General features: G+C 30.9%; 1 protein-coding gene across 1 annotated transcript in view; it reads left to right on the top strand.

Moving 5' to 3' along the window:
- Positions 1-16126, top strand: part of LOC129219339 (neural cell adhesion molecule 1-like) — a 197851-nt gene that overhangs the window by 124599 nt on the left and 57126 nt on the right. Inside the window, exon 10 of the mRNA XM_054853703.1 lies at positions 1756-1780. Within this exon, the coding sequence (XP_054709678.1) occupies positions 1756-1780 (25 nt within the window). The remainder of the gene's footprint in view (positions 1-1755; positions 1781-16126) is intronic.

Below are 16126 nucleotides of genomic sequence, written 5' to 3'. Positions count from 1 at the left end.
TGCTAGGAGCTTAAAAAAAAAAAAAAGAAAAAAAAAACTTGTTTGTAAATTATATAAGTACCATGCATTGCTATTTTAAATTTAACATCACTAACACATTTCAGTTTATAATGTGTAAGAGATTGTCTTTAAATTGGGGGGGGGGGGAGGGCAACAAATTTTTGATTATTGCTCTGTAGGCTGTTGTCAATACTGATGGTCAGAGTGCAGAATTAAAATGCACGTAAAAGGACCAATTTATACAGTCAGAGTACGCATTCTATTAAAAAAAACTGATTGCCCATCTTTAAATACTAATGAGTACCTTTTAAATAGAATTCTTTCATAGAAACCTACTACACTATTTTTTTTTTTTTTTTTTTTTTTTGCCAAAACTAGCTCTTTCCATCAAGTAAAAAATGTCAATTTTACTGCACGCATTGAATCATAGACTAACATGGTAATGATACGGACTTGTTTTCACAGAAAGAAAGAAGAAACATGGTGCATATATATATATATATATATATATATATATATATATATATATATATATATATCAAGGGTGCCGAACCGGATGGCGGTGGTTTTATGCTTACAACATTCATATGCTTACAACTTCTGATGAGCCGAATTTCAATAGTTCTTGGATAGGCGACGAAAGGTTAAGGGTCGTTCGCAAATCGGCAACGCTTACCTTTTATCGTATAGAGTGGTTCATGATGAAAACAGATAATTTGCGAACGATACCTCACGAGTCGTCGCCTATCTAAGAATTATTGCAATTCGGCTCATTAGATCGCTGATAACTTTTTACATTTTAAAGATACTCAGGTGGAATTTGTTTATGAGTTGCTGAATCTTATTTGGGCTTTTGATTATAAAGGTTTTAAATTGCTATCTTTCACGCATGCGCATTAAAAAATTAATTACTTTAAACGTTCATATTTCATTAAATTTTCAATGTTTTAACTTCAAATTTTAATATTATGTTTCTCTTATATGATGTCAAACATTTCGAAAGTTTAGTAACGTTTGACGGAAAACTGAGTGTATGAGCCGAAAACCTTTAAAAAAGCTTTGTATTTTTGAAAGAAATGCTCATATCTCCATGGGTGTAAGAGGTATGTTCACGAAAACATTAAAATAAATTTTACATAGTATGTTAACTGATATTAGTAGACATACATAGTATGTGATTATATTTCTGAATTTATGGCTTATTCCCAGCTATTTACAATGAAATATGAACAAAAACTGTTTTTTGTTTCCTCAATTTGTTGTTGATCCCCCTAACTGAATAGTAGACTTAATTTTTATTGAAAAATGACAGTTGGAGTATAGCTTTTATGTGAAATAAATACAAAGCAATTGGTCTAAAAATGTGAATTTTTCGAAGTGTCTCAATACTTTTGGTCATATAGTGTATATAAGAGACATGTTTCAAATTTTTTTTTTCCATACAAACAAGTTCGTATCTTTTTTACGTAAGGAAAACAAAAGGTAATTTTATGTTGAGACGTGTCCCTGCTCAAGCGTTAAATATTGTGAGTTTTTAAATGATTCAGAACTGATGTTTTTCAGTTTTAAAGCGATATTTTTTACAATCGGAAGAAAAATGTGAATTATTTTTTTAATGCACGTGATTAGCTTTTTGTTATTAAGAAATATATGCAAAAACTGCACGTACACTCACGATGTATTTTTTTTTTTTCAGTTCAGCAAATATTTATATCAGAATAAATATTAACGATAACCTTTTTTTTTTTCTTCTAGGAAATATGAAAGCAGACGACAAAAAGTAAGTTTTAAGTGTTTTACTATAAATAACATTAATATAACTTTCTTAAATAACTATACTTTCATTGTTTAAGTTGATTAACATTTCTTTTGAACGTTTTTAGAGTAGGCTTAATTTTTTCAGATATAACTGCAGAAAGACTTGATCTTAGATTTGAAATTCAGTATCTGCAACAATACGAGAATGTTTGTAGAGTATCTAACAGCAATTTTTTTTTTGGGGGGGGGGGTGAAAAACTGATGGATATAAACCAAGCACACTTTTATAAGCCGACTTTAAACCTTTCAGCGGATGAGTGTTTTTCCACCGTTCGTCAATAATGTCAGTCACTGGGAACCAAGAGCTTTACTGACGTTAAAGTGTAGTACTGTCGCTGGATGTTTTGTCAGGAAAAATGACGTAATGACTGGAGCAGCACAAGCCTTTTAAACGAGTTTTTGACACAGACATATGTCTATGCTGTCATATCAGAAAAGGAGCGTATGGAACTAGAGGATACCTTTTTTTTTGCCAAAAAATCGAAATCATGTGCGGGAAATGTGTTGAGAAATCGTCACCTGAACCGACTGCATTTTTAGAATAGTTTTCACTTGACTAACAACTGAATTTGATGCAATAGCGCAGATCCAGACGTTCGCACATTTTCCTTCTAATTAAAAAATTTCAATTCAAGAGCCCCACACACTAACTCAGTCAAACTCCGTTTGCCAGTGACAAATGCTATTGATGCGTGGGAAAAATTCACACATGCGCACAAAGACTCAATTGAACTGACCTTGAAATTTTAGATTGAATTTTGGATGGATATGAATCAAGTGCACTTGATTTCTATCCATTTTGCTTGCTTAAAAACTAGGGTCATATACTTTTCAAACTGTCCTCGTAGTAGCAATAGCGTTTCTATCAATAAACAAAGTAATATATAAAATAATAAATATATATAGCTATCAGTTCTATTAAGAGGTAATTTCAAAATGAAAATTGATTTGCAAAGAATATAAAAACTTGTTTTAAACAATTTTCAACTATCTCCTAATGCATATCGTTAAAGGATAATTAGTTTTGACTAATAAAAACCGTAAGTAAGGTCCCCCAACTAAATGCAAATAATTAATTTTAAATTACTTTATGTAATTTATAAACGCGACTAATGGACATGTAATTAAGAAATGCAATTAAAGCTGTTAAATAGCTTTAATTTATTACGTCTAATTATCTTCAGTTTTACGAAGAAAATCACAATATGTGTGAGTCAAAATATTTGAAAAGTTGCGTGGCTCTTATTTTATCATTTGTTTTGCAAAATATACAAAAGTAAAAAGGAATTCCTTAATAACGATGATAACCCCTGTGTTGTTTGATTATTAAAAATGCTCCCCTTCTGAGAAAATGCAAACGCTTAACGTTCCATGTTCGTCATTTCAGCTTATGTGTGTTTAGCAAGTCAGAATAAACTTATGTTTCTACAATATTCAGAGTACCAAACTTTTAAATCCAAAAAAAGGAGTAAAAAAATAAAATTATTTCATAATAAACAGTAAATATTTTTTATACATTGAGTAATACGATAAACTAATTTCAATAAAAGCATATTCGAGTATTTATTTATTTTAATTTATTGAATGCAAAAAGGATGGTATTTATTTATAGTTTTAATAGAAATAGTTTGGAGAAAAAAATTTACAGACTTAATAAAACATGTTTTGCATATTATTCAAATACGTTTTTTTTAATTTAGGGCTATAATCCATACTACGATAAACATGCTTTTATCCAAAGAAACCAATATTTTCCCCATACATTGTACAACACGTATTGCTAAAGTTTCTATTAAAAACAATAATTTTCTTCCCTTTCGATTTAACCAATACTCCTTAAGAATTGCTATAACATATGCTAATGCAATTGATTTAGTTAGGTTTAGCAAACCAAGCTGCCAGCAAATATTTATTTCGTCTTCGAAAAACAAACCTCAGGGCTTTTCTTAAAAAATAATATAGAATAGGTTGAATAGGTTGTTCTTATTACGCTTATTATATCTATCCTGATCAATAACTAATAAGTAAATTTTTATTTCTCATCAGCTAATTATATGTAACAGATAATATTAATTAAAAGGCTTAAAAAACGATGAGCACTTGATTTATAAGTTATAGTTTAATTTCTTTCCCCCAACTTCGATACGATTATTTTTAAGAATCAAGACTCTATAAGAAATTATGAATAAATTTTGTGCATTGCCAAAAAAAAGTAATGGTATACCTCAGAAACTATGTTATCATGTTAGAAAATAAAAGTAAAATGTGTGTCATGCATGTCAATTTTTTACAACTTCATTGATTACAATATTAAAATATATAGTGAAAAACAATAAATAAATTAAGCAACACACACGAAATACTTTAAAAATTTTCAGAATTACTTCTCTATTCTTAAGATATGATGATTCATATATTATATAATTGCATTAAGGCTAAGTTGAGCCACTTAGTAACTAAAAATTTGGATTAAGCGTTATATAAACAACGAGTGATGACAATAATCCCAAAACCCACATTTCCTTCTCGATTTTCATTTGGATGATTATAATTTAAACAAATATAGCTTTAATTCAAAATTCTTTTTCACCGATTCAAGCTGTTTATGATGGTTCACGTTAATTTCTACAAGGCCTTTACACAGCTCGTAATGTTTATTCAAGCTTTCAGCAACGATCCTTTTAAAAGCAGCATCACGATTCAGTAACACTCTTTAAGAGTGATTAATTAAGTTAAGAAGTATGATTTGATCATTTGGTGTCCCAAAATAAAATGGATGCATTCCAGTAGAATAAATTAAAAGTTCAAATTGTTTAAATTTAATTGTCGAAGTATTGTAATACAATACTATTTTGAGAATTTTCAAGGATTGCGTAATTTTAAATGTTAGTATTTTTGTAGCGTTTGCATGTTCGAAATATAAACAATGAAATTTATCAACTCGGTTGTGTCATCATTAATCATCAAGCACTTTGTAAGCGTTAATTAGCTTGTTATTTTCATATTTACAATGGTTCCTTTGTTTCTATTCCAAAAGAGTTCTACCAATCACCTAAAATAAGTTTGACTTAGTATCTAAGGGGAGATTCTAATACAAATTTTGAATTGCCATTTATATAACTAATTGTACAAATCATAGAAAACTTAAACATAGAAAACATTGAAAACTACTTATTCCTTAAACGGAAAATAATTAAAATATTAAATGTAAACCTAAGTAAGTGTATATCTGGTAATTTAATTTTGCATTATTTCCTCGTAGTAACAGAGACAATGTTAGGAGTTTTAAATTCATTAGTGTTTGTGAAATGAATTTAAACTTTGAACTACTTCTTCCTAAAAGTATTATGGCAAAACTAGATGCTAGTTAGTTCATCTTTTAAAATTAATAATTCCTCATGATTGAAAAACAGTTCTTTTAGATATAGTCGGATTCTCTTTAAATTTCATTCAACAAAAGTAGTTCGAAATTGTGCCTTTGCCTCAAAAGACTTACATTTATTCCGCTTCGTTTTCGACGTATCGTGTTTACTATTTACTATCCTATATACATTAATGTATCCCAAATGTTTGGGAGCGGTCTAAAGATTAACACAGTATTTAAACATAACCGATAATAACAAACTGCTGTTTCTCATTTTTTTTAAATTTTAAGCTAACCATATAGTCATACAAGAAACATTCTATAGATTATAAATGCGCACATCTTAAACAAAAATTTTGCTGAAATTTGCAAGATATCGCTCAAAAGGTTGCCCGCAAAGAATAGTTTTTTTTTTATTGTTCAAGCAATGGCTGGGAATGTTTATAAAACTTAAAGCAGATATTTTATAGAAATAGAGCAGGATTGACTTACAGCCATCAGCATAAATTTATTTTAGCTCATTTGTTTAACGTAATGCAAAACTAAAATATCATATCAAATGTGTAAGAAGGTTTTAGAATTTTCAAAAAAAAAAGTAAATTTAACAGCACAAACGGCATAAAATATTGTGTACACAAATTTTGGGGTCACATGGGTTGTGAATTGTAATCCCATATAATGCAAAATAGTTTATTCGAATTGCTCTTCAACATTTTGCTTTTGATATATTGTTTTCAAGCAAACCCTTTGTCAATTTGTTTAATATTTTTAAACATGAAATTTACTTTTGACGTTAGTGATAAAATTAACCTCAATGTCATGTTTTTCAATTTGTACCGTTCTTTTTTAGATCTTCAGTTATACCTGCCATAAAAATTGATTTACATGAAACAACAAAATGAATAAAAACTCGCATGTGAACAAAAACCAGAACTTACTTCTTACAACTCTTTTACTATTTCCGCGTGCAAAGAAATTCATTGCTTTCCATTTACTCCAACGCGACGAGCGTTTTTGCTGAACAGCTTTTGATTTACCCCGCGTAACAGATCTCGCAGCTTACATAAAACGCATATTGCAGCAACGGGACACACGCAACGCAAGCCAATACATACCAAAGAAAAAAAAAAACTCCAACGATTGTAATAAAACATTTCTTTTATACCATACATACGTCAGGAAATGAGACTGAGTCTAAATGCTTTACGAGCGGCGACAGCTTGCTATAAATTGTCTTTCATTCTGAACATCACCCTCAGCGAAAGGAGGAAAAGGAAGAAAAGTAAAAGATCCGGAAGACTTTCTTTTGCTGTTTTATTTGCTACTTTGGAGTAGTCAGCAACGGAACCGCCTTACCAGAGATACTAGGCGACCGTAATTGCGACTTCTTGGGGAAGGAAGAAATGCCCTAACCAAAATCTAAAATGAGACTCTGATACTAAGAGAAAGAAATGAAACAGCCCATACAGGTAGGTTCTCGTGAAGGGGTAGAGCTGATGGAGACGGGTGTGTGTTGTCCAAAATTAGAAAATATAAGAAGAAATGAGGCATTGTAGAAGAAAGCATTTAGGGTTCTTAACTAAGAAAACCATTCTACAGGAAATATATTTTACTATATCTATACATTAACTAAGACTGTGTCCCCTACGTTCTTTGACGTTGAAATAAAATATTAAACCTTATAATGCTAATTTTGGAATTAAAGGTATTATTGATAAAATTATTTGTTAAATTAAAACCTATATTAAACTGTATTTTTTACGCAGCCTTAAAATTATATTATATTAGACCCCGCTGCAGTTAAGATTTACGAATTAGATGTCTGAGCAGCATCTAAACCCTATAGGGTAGAATGGTTTGAATTTGGGAGAGCGATACAATTGTTTTTTGAAACCTTCTTTACGATGCCCCATTTTGCTTTCACAATCTAGTTTAAGGAAGCAATTTGTACTTTTAGTTATTTTCTGGCAGTAATTAAAACCTAATCCTGTTTATAACTTCAATATAGTAACCGACGCAGAACTTTTCTTGTTCAGGAAATGCTTGGTTATTGGTTTTAGCTTTAAAGAACTAGTGTTTTAGCCACTTGATTACCTACAATTTTCTGATGTTTAACTAGAAGTAAGTTTTTTGTACATTTAATTTAAACAGATTTGGAACAAGAGAAGAAGTAACGAAGTTCAACTTTCGACTTTAAGGCTATTTGTTTATTTGTATGTTCTATAAAAGTACATCATTCTCCGCTCCGTCATTACAGAACCATAAGTTGAGAAAATGAAGAAAACACAACATCAATGAAACGAGGAGAAAGAAATATTTTATTAGTAAACAAATCAAAAGAAAGTACATAATATAACTGTTGTCTTTAAGAAAATTGATATCATAATTGCCTTCTCCTTTAAAAAAAAATCATAATTTTTGTCTGTAGAGCTCTAGAAACGTAACTAGAATAAAACCAAATGCATGACTTTAACGAACAGCATAAAAAAAATAATAATTTGTTTCCTTTAATATCTACCGAAATAAAATGAAAGTTATAACATAAAATTGACACCTTCAAAACACACGCTGCTGCTAGAAAAGTGCGATAAACGTGGTACATTACACACAAGGAATTTATTGTTGGATGCTAGTACATAATAAACTAACACGGAAAATTAGCAGAAGAGCATAAGACAATTGACACAGCTGCAAAATAAATTGCCTGACAATGACTTTTAGTTTTCATATTCACTCTCATAGTAGGGAGGAGTTAAGAGAACTTAAAGCTCAAGAGATGATCGGTTAGGTCTCAAAGTAAATGTTAATATCATTAAATTAGAGGGAGTTTGTATAAAAATTCAAAAGATAAATAATAGAGAATATCATCATACACACTTATACTAGACTGCAAGCTCACTTGACAACGGATAAATACGCTGAGCTGAACGAAGGAAATAGTTCCTGTCAACTTAAGTTGCAAACAAGTATAATTCCAAACACATTTATGTTGTTTTTGTTACTAATACCACTCAGTAAGCCAAGCCAGTGTAGCAATTGCTAGTCAATTTAAGGTAGGGGAGAGGGACGGCTTTCATTTTAATGAGCGCTATTTAGGTAGAAGTCCGAATTAGCTCAGACAGCAACACAATAGATTGAAACACCATTCACCAACTTTTCAAAATTTAGACCCAAACCTGAACACGGAAGATTTTTGACCGACTGGCATCGAACCCAGAACTTTCCAGTTACGATCCTGGCACCTTATTCAACAAAACAATATTTCTCTAAAAAGAAGACGGTTAATTAAAAAAGTGATGTAATAGCTCACAAATTAAAATCAAGAAATAAAATATTTTTACAAGATAAATACAAGATCACGCTCCCAGAGGAAATGCAATGTTTCATATCAAAAAACCATTAAGAAATCTTTGATTCCAAGAATTGTTTTCTCTTCGTTTAACTTCCAAGCCATTTCAATTCAAACGCGCGAGTTACGATTACTTTCCAAACACTTATCATGCACACAACTTTAAATTAAGTCCTCAAGCTCTGAACGAAGTTCATTTAAATAGCGGAGTTCGAAAAGGAGTTTAAAAGTAAATTATTTTCAACCTACTAACATTTTTCTAATAATAATTCGTACACTTGTTTTCATTTTACAGCTCCAGTACAGAAATATTATCTCGTTTCAAAATTTGAAAGCGCAAGTCTGTAGTCTGAAAATTAATCCTTCGCCATTTCGTCAAACTTTCATGACCATTCTTCAAAAAGACAAAACGATCAATGAATACACTCTCCGAAAATGGAACATCTCGTAAAAAGAAGACACTTGATGAATAATTTAGTCTCTTTTCTATTCACCTCGGAATTGGATTAAATATTCGTATGTAAAATTTCTATTTAAGATGGTAACGCTAAGGCAATGAATATCTTTGATTACGTTTTAACAAAACTCACGTAAATCGCATATTTTTGGATTCAAATGGCTACATTTTGTAGACTTTGAATAGGAAAATGTTTTACATTCAAGATGACATCTTTGAAATTTTCTATTCATTTCATGAACATTAATTCGTGTCTTCTTAGAAAATTCCTTGTAGCGTTTCGTAACACAAATGATTTAATGCCGACCAGTTCCTGCAAATAAATCGATTTTCAACACGCATGGATTTTATCTTTAAAAGAGATTTTCTTTGTAATTTCTGTTTAAGAATAAGATAATGACTTAGTTGTGAAGTATGCCACTGAATTTATATAATGTATGCATATTATGACTATTTATGTACTATACTTACGTGTATAAATCTTTTCCTTGTCTAATTATGCAATTATTTTTACGTAGTTATTTATTTTTCATTTATTATTTAATGTTTTCCAGAACTATAGCATTATGTTTTTTATGTATTAAGCTGCAACACATTATGATTAGCTTAAGGCAGTCAATGTGTAAATAAACTTTCGGGACTTTAAGGGGACGGTGGACCTCGAAAGCTTTTTCTTTTATTTATTAATTTTGAAATATGAAACTGGGCATAAAAGTTAGTAAGTTTATTAGCATGCAAAATATCAAGCAAAAAAAATAACAAAAAAAATTAATTAAAATTAAAAATTTTGAAATTTAAAATAAAAATTTTAAAATGCTTCACGCGACTTATTTTTTTCTCTCAAAGAATTTGCATTTTATCAGAGAACAGAACATTGCCAAGATTTTTGGGTATCCATTTAAGGATTGGTCCATTATTAACTGCACAGTATTTTTTTTTCGCGTAAAGCAATTATTTTTTGTTGCGAATATTACATAAAAATCAAAACTTTAATATTTTTAAGCAACATAAAATTCTCTTAAACCTTAATGCATACCCAGTTTTATCAAGCTACTACCAAAGTAGCATATTCTAAAATTCGAAGCATATCGAACAAAAATTAAGTCGCATGGAGCTTTTTTCAATCTGTGTCAGTATCGAATTTTCCAGTCCGAGATAAATGACGTTAAAGTCTAATTTCACCTACATTTCGCGATCTTCGTATTTTAATACCTCCCGAAAGATATTTTCACGATGACTAAATGTTTGACATAAATACAAATGTAAGAATTTACTGAAACTTAGTTTACATGTTTGACATTTAATTTACTTAGTTTTTCGACTTTGTTTACATGTTTTACAGCCATTTTAATCGAAAACACGCTCTGTTTATTTTTTTCAAACGCATATAGCTTCGCGATAAAGCATCAGATCAACAAGAGGTTTTTTTCATACGATTCAGCACACTTCATATATTGTTACTTCTACGGAATAAAAAAATCATATTTTTGACCGATTTGAGCTATTTGGAAGATGCACGGTCCCTTTAATATACTTTGGGTGTTTAATTCAGTTAAATTACAGTAAAATCCCTTTAACGGACAACCCTCAACTGCGGACACCCCTCTTATTTTTAATTCATCGATTCCAAGGCAAAAACACTATTAAACCCCTGCCTGTGGACACCCCTCTATTATGGACAAAAAAAACTGTTCCGTTAGTGTCTGCATTAGAGAGGTTTTCCTGCACAACTTTTAGTCTCTGAAATTGATAGAATAAAAGGAAAAATAAAAGGGAACATGAAAATACTCTTATTTTCCCATCATCTAATTTTTAATTAATGTTTTGAACTGTCAGATCTTTAAAACATTTTTTTTATCGTGTGCAGTGGCAAGTGAAGAAATGCATCTTGAATCGGAGCGCGTGATTGTCTTTTCTGGCAAAATATCGCCTTTCGGTGAACTTTCACTGCATGCAATTATTAGCGGAACGAGGTTTGTTAGTTAAAAAATAATTCACGTCCTGAAACTTTATTCTGGTAATCCTATTGACTTTTTCGATAGTGACGTTAGCAGTGAAATTGAAAGTAACTACTGAACGCTCATTAAGATTATTTTTCAAAGAGAGGAAATAAGTTGAAATTGAGAAAGAAGCAACTTACTCCGTGTTTTCGGCTATGCTTTGAGTTTTTTTTTTTTTGAAACAAATGTGTGTAGAAGAGTCATTCCATATAAAATCAACAAATTTTCAGAAACATCCGTGCCGCACCATTTCAGATTTTGATGAAATTTGGTTGGTAATATGTACTAACATCATGTACTCCAAAACAGTTTGTTTTATTTCTAGAAAATTTTTTTTTCCTGAGATATAGCCCTTTCTTTGCTCCGCAGATGCGTAAAATTTGCTTTTTTTGACCTTTATCCTGGGAACTGTAGTGGATTTATTTATATTAGTCGAAAGATCAAATACGGCTTATTGTAAAGCTAAAAGAATGAACTTTTGTTTGTGCATAATAAAAAACTATTTAAGTTAAACCTAACTATAAAAATTTCAAGGTCAAAAGGTGGTTAAAAAACTGCTGTTTTGGTTATTTTGGGCATGAAAATAACAACGAAGGACTTTTAGTAACAGGCTAATTTTGTTTTCTGTTGCACTTAGGTATACATACTAGAAGCAGAGGAAAAATTAAGCTACTACTGATAGTCCTTCATTATGAAAAAATTGCTTAAACTTGAGAAAAAATGAAAAATGTACTTTTTCACCCTCCAAAAAAGCCCGGTAGGTAAGGGGATAAAAATCTAAAAATGCTATAGCAAGAAGCCGTCACATTGCCCTTTAAAACAAAACAAAAACTGTCTTGTTATTCCAAGGCGTAGAGGAGATATAAGCGTTTCAAAACTGAAACTTTTTTTTTTTTTTTTTTAAGCACAAGTTGGAATATTATGAGTATTAAATGAATCTGCTTCGTAAAATTTGTTAATTTTTCGATATAATTAGTCACAAAACCGATTTAAATTAAGTCTAATAACCACTTAAAATTATGTTCTATTTGGCATTTATAGCACAAATGGTTTTATTATGAAGTGTAAACATTTTTTTTAAATTTTGGATTTTAGTCAACGATAATTACCAATGTGGCAATGCAAATAACGAATTAGTTTTCCAAACGACATAGAATTAAATTTCCAGATAATGTAAGTTTCTCATAAACAACTCAGCTTCTGCTTTTTCTCTCAAGTCTTTTATTTGATTTGACAATGCAGCGCTCTTAGAACGAAACCTTTGTTACAAAGGTTAAGTTGTATGATGGAGGACTATTGCTCTATTGGAATCTTTACAAAAGAGATATGTCATAAATTACATTACCCTAAACATTCAAAATTACATTCAGTTCTTGAATTCGCAGATGAAGATATAAAATTATTTTCAATCAGAACAGGATGCAGTGATATAGAGAATGTTTGTACTTTTCATAGGGAAAAGTTTTTGAACAAATACTTTTATATTTATGGAAAATCTTGCTCCGACCCCTACAATATTCACTCAAAACCTATTACAAATCCCTAAGACAAATCAATTGAACTTTCAATGTGCAATTCTAATCTGAAATTAATTCCAGGAAAAGTGTTATGTTCAAGATGTTTGGACAAAATTAGAACCTCTAAACGAGGCACAGATAGTGACATTGAAAATGAGTGCTTAGGCTCTTTTGAACCGAAACCTGCTCTCGTCAAAGAAGTAAACAAAGCTTGCATAGCCCTTAACATTTCTCCAGTAAATGCACAGAAGCGTTCAGTTGAAGAAAGGGATTCAATTTTAATGAAGAAAGTTAGTAAAATAGCTAAATCTGCAGCTGAAAAACTAAGTAAAGTCTTTGATTTGAACATTTCTGCTGGCAATGAGAATTTCTCACAAAACGTGCATTGTAATTTAGCTAATGAGTATGAACAACTTATTCACAAGCTAAAAGAAAAAATGTAAGGTGCATTTTCTACACAAGAAAAAGTAAATATTTTAAATTTAGTTCCTAGTAGTTGAAGCATTGATAAAATCCAGAGGCAATTTAACGTCAGTCAGTACTTTGCTCGACAATCCAAATATTTAGTACAAAAAGACGGTATTCTGCCAGAAATTCGAAAGAATAAAGCCAGGAATAAGCTTGATGAAGACTCAATCAAAACTGTACATCACTTTTACGAAAATGAGGAGAACAGTAGAATTCTGGCCGGACAAAGAGACTGCATATCAGTCAGAAAACCTGACGAAGAAAAAGTTAATGTCCAAAAAAGGTTAATTTTATGCAACCTTAAAGAACTTTATAGAGCTTTCAAAGAAAAATATCCTCTTACAAAGATAGGGTTTTCAAAATTTGCAGATCTGAGACCTAAATTCTGTATTCTAGCCGGAGCATTTGGAACTCATTCTGCATGTGTATGCATCATCCACCAGAATGTAAAACTAATGCTCTCGGCCTTGAAATCAGACATGGACTACAAGTATCTCCTCACTTGTATGGTCTGCAACACTGATAAAGATTCTTGTATTCTTGCAAAGTGTAGTGAATGTGCAGGAACTGATAAGCTGCGGGAAATACTTGAAGAAGGATAGAAAGATTTTGAAAAGGATGAAACAGAGATAAAATTTTCACAATGGGTATCTACCGACTGCTGCGAGCTGTCAACCAGTCTTCTTCCTTTTGCAGAATATTTGGAGAAGTTACATAAAATGTTAGAGAAACTTAAAGTTCATCATTTCATAGCAAAAAACAAACAGAATTCATGAACTTAAAGAAGAAAGATCTGCAAGAGAAAGAATGCATACATGGGGGACTTTTCTGAAAATTTTTCTTTCATTATACAAGATGAAGTACAAGCATATCATTGGTCAAGCAACCAAATAACAGTTCATCCCTTTATGTTATACTTAAAAGAAAATGAAGAGTTGAAAAACCGTTGCTTTTGCGTAATTAGTGACTCATTAGAACATAGTACTGTAGCTTTTCACGCTTTACAGAAATTAGTAATTGAAAATTTAAAGGCATACTTTCCTGATCTGAAGAGAATAATTTATTTTTCTGATGGGTCAGCTGCCCAGCACAAGAACAAGAAAAATTTCATAAACTTGTGTTACCACCAGCAGGATTTTGGAATGAAAGCTGAGTGGCATTTTTTCGCCACATGCCATGGAAAGGGACCATGTGACGGTATTGGTGGGGCTGTTAAAAGGATTGTGAAGAAAAGCTAGTCTTCAAAGAACATTAGAAAACCAAATTAAAAATCCGCTTGATATGTTTGAGTACTGCTCAAAAAATATCAAAAATATTGGATTTGTATTTTGTCCAAAGCAAAATATTGAAGACACTAAACATCAATTGCAGGCAAGGTTCGAACTTGCAATTCCTGTCCCACAAACAAGAACTTTGCAGTTTTGTTCCTGTCAGCCTCGGGATTCTCCATGTCCGTTTGCCATCTCTGTGAGAAGAATTCAAGGCTGTTACTGTCAACAAAAACATTCCAGTAAAACACTAGACACAAAACTGTAAACACGAAGTAAAAACTAAAAGCAATTTTTGTGTAAAATTATATTGTGTAAGAATATTTACTTAAACCTGAACGTCATTTATTGTACAGAATTTTATTTCACTATATTTCAGTTAAATTTACCTCAAATGTGTTTCATTTGGTAACTAGCATGTTTTTTTTTATTTTTTTTAAACATTGTATCAAATAGCATGCAGACGGTCATTTTGTATTATTTTAAAAGCTTATATCTGCATTTCACCAAGAAATAAAAGGATAGTTTCTGTTTTGTTTTAAAGGACAATGTAAAAACGTAGCAATGTAAAATTTTATCAAGTGGTTATTTGATTTATTTTAATTATGTTTTGTGTCTAATTCTATAGTTTTTTACTGTAGCAGTTTATTGGAAAATGTCGTCTGCTAGCTGAGGGCATTTTTTTTTTTTTTAAATAAACAAATTTCACAAAGAGATTCATTTAACGCTCATAATATTCCAACTTGTGCCAAAAAAAAAACCCCTAAATGTTTCAGTTTTGAAACGTTTATATCTCCTCTAGGCCTTGGAATAACAAGACAGTTTTTGTTTTGTTTTAAAGGGCAATGTGACAGCTTCTTGCTATAGCATTTTTAGATTTTTATCCCCTTACCTACCGGGCTTTTTTGGAGGGTAAAAAAGTACATTTTTCATTTTTTCTCAAGTTTAAGCAATTTTTTCATAATGAAGGACTATCAGTAGTAGCTTAATTTTTCTTCTGCTTCTAGTATGTATACCTGAGTGCAACAGAAAAAAAAAATTAGCCTGTTACTGAAAGTCCTTTGTTGTTAGTTTCATTCTCAAAATAACCAAAACAGCAGTTTTTTAACCACGTTTTGACCTTGAAATTTTTCTATTTAGGTTTAACTTAAATAGTTTTTAATTATGCACAAACAAAAGTTCATTTTTTAGCTTTACAATAAGCCGTATTTGATCTTTCGACTAATATAAATAAATCCACTACAGCTCCCAGAAGAAAGGTTAAAAAAGGCAAATTTTACGCATTCGTGGAACAAAGAAAGGGCTATATCTCAGAGAAATTTTTTTTTCAAGAAATAAAACAAGATGTTTTGGAGTACATGATGTTGGTACATATTACCAACCAAATTTCATCAAAATCAAAAATGGTGCGGCACGGCCCATTTGTTGATTTTATATGGAATGACCCAGAAACAACCTAAATGTGCTATTTGATTAGCAAATGTATTTTCTTAAAACTGCTTAAATATACTTAGCATGAAATACCATATATTCTCGTAAGAAAGTAACACTTGTAACCGAGGTATTGGAACGGCACGTTAGCACGTTGTTTAACACTAGAAAGACGGAGGGGCCTGTGTGGCCCCTCGCGTAGTTTGTTGTTTAATAACTCAGATAATATCTAACGGAACTTAATGGAATTTTCTGACTTTTCATTATATGACACTATTTGAATGCTTGTTTAATCATTTAATCATTCACCTCATAGTACTGTTAATATTGATCCTTATACCTAGAAAGACGGGAGGGGCCACAGTGGCCCCTAAGCATTTTGACAATTAAAAAATTTATTTTTTTCCTTTCTCCTAATTGTTGTAGCATAAAAAAATGCCATTCACTCTAGTTT

This window comes from Uloborus diversus, chromosome 1 (assembly GCF_026930045.1).
Source record: "Uloborus diversus isolate 005 chromosome 1, Udiv.v.3.1, whole genome shotgun sequence".
In the NCBI taxonomy this organism is placed as follows: domain Eukaryota; kingdom Metazoa; phylum Arthropoda; class Arachnida; order Araneae; family Uloboridae; genus Uloborus; species Uloborus diversus.
The sequence above is the reverse complement of the archived record's forward strand: the minus strand, read 5'-3'. Positions and strand labels throughout refer to the sequence as shown.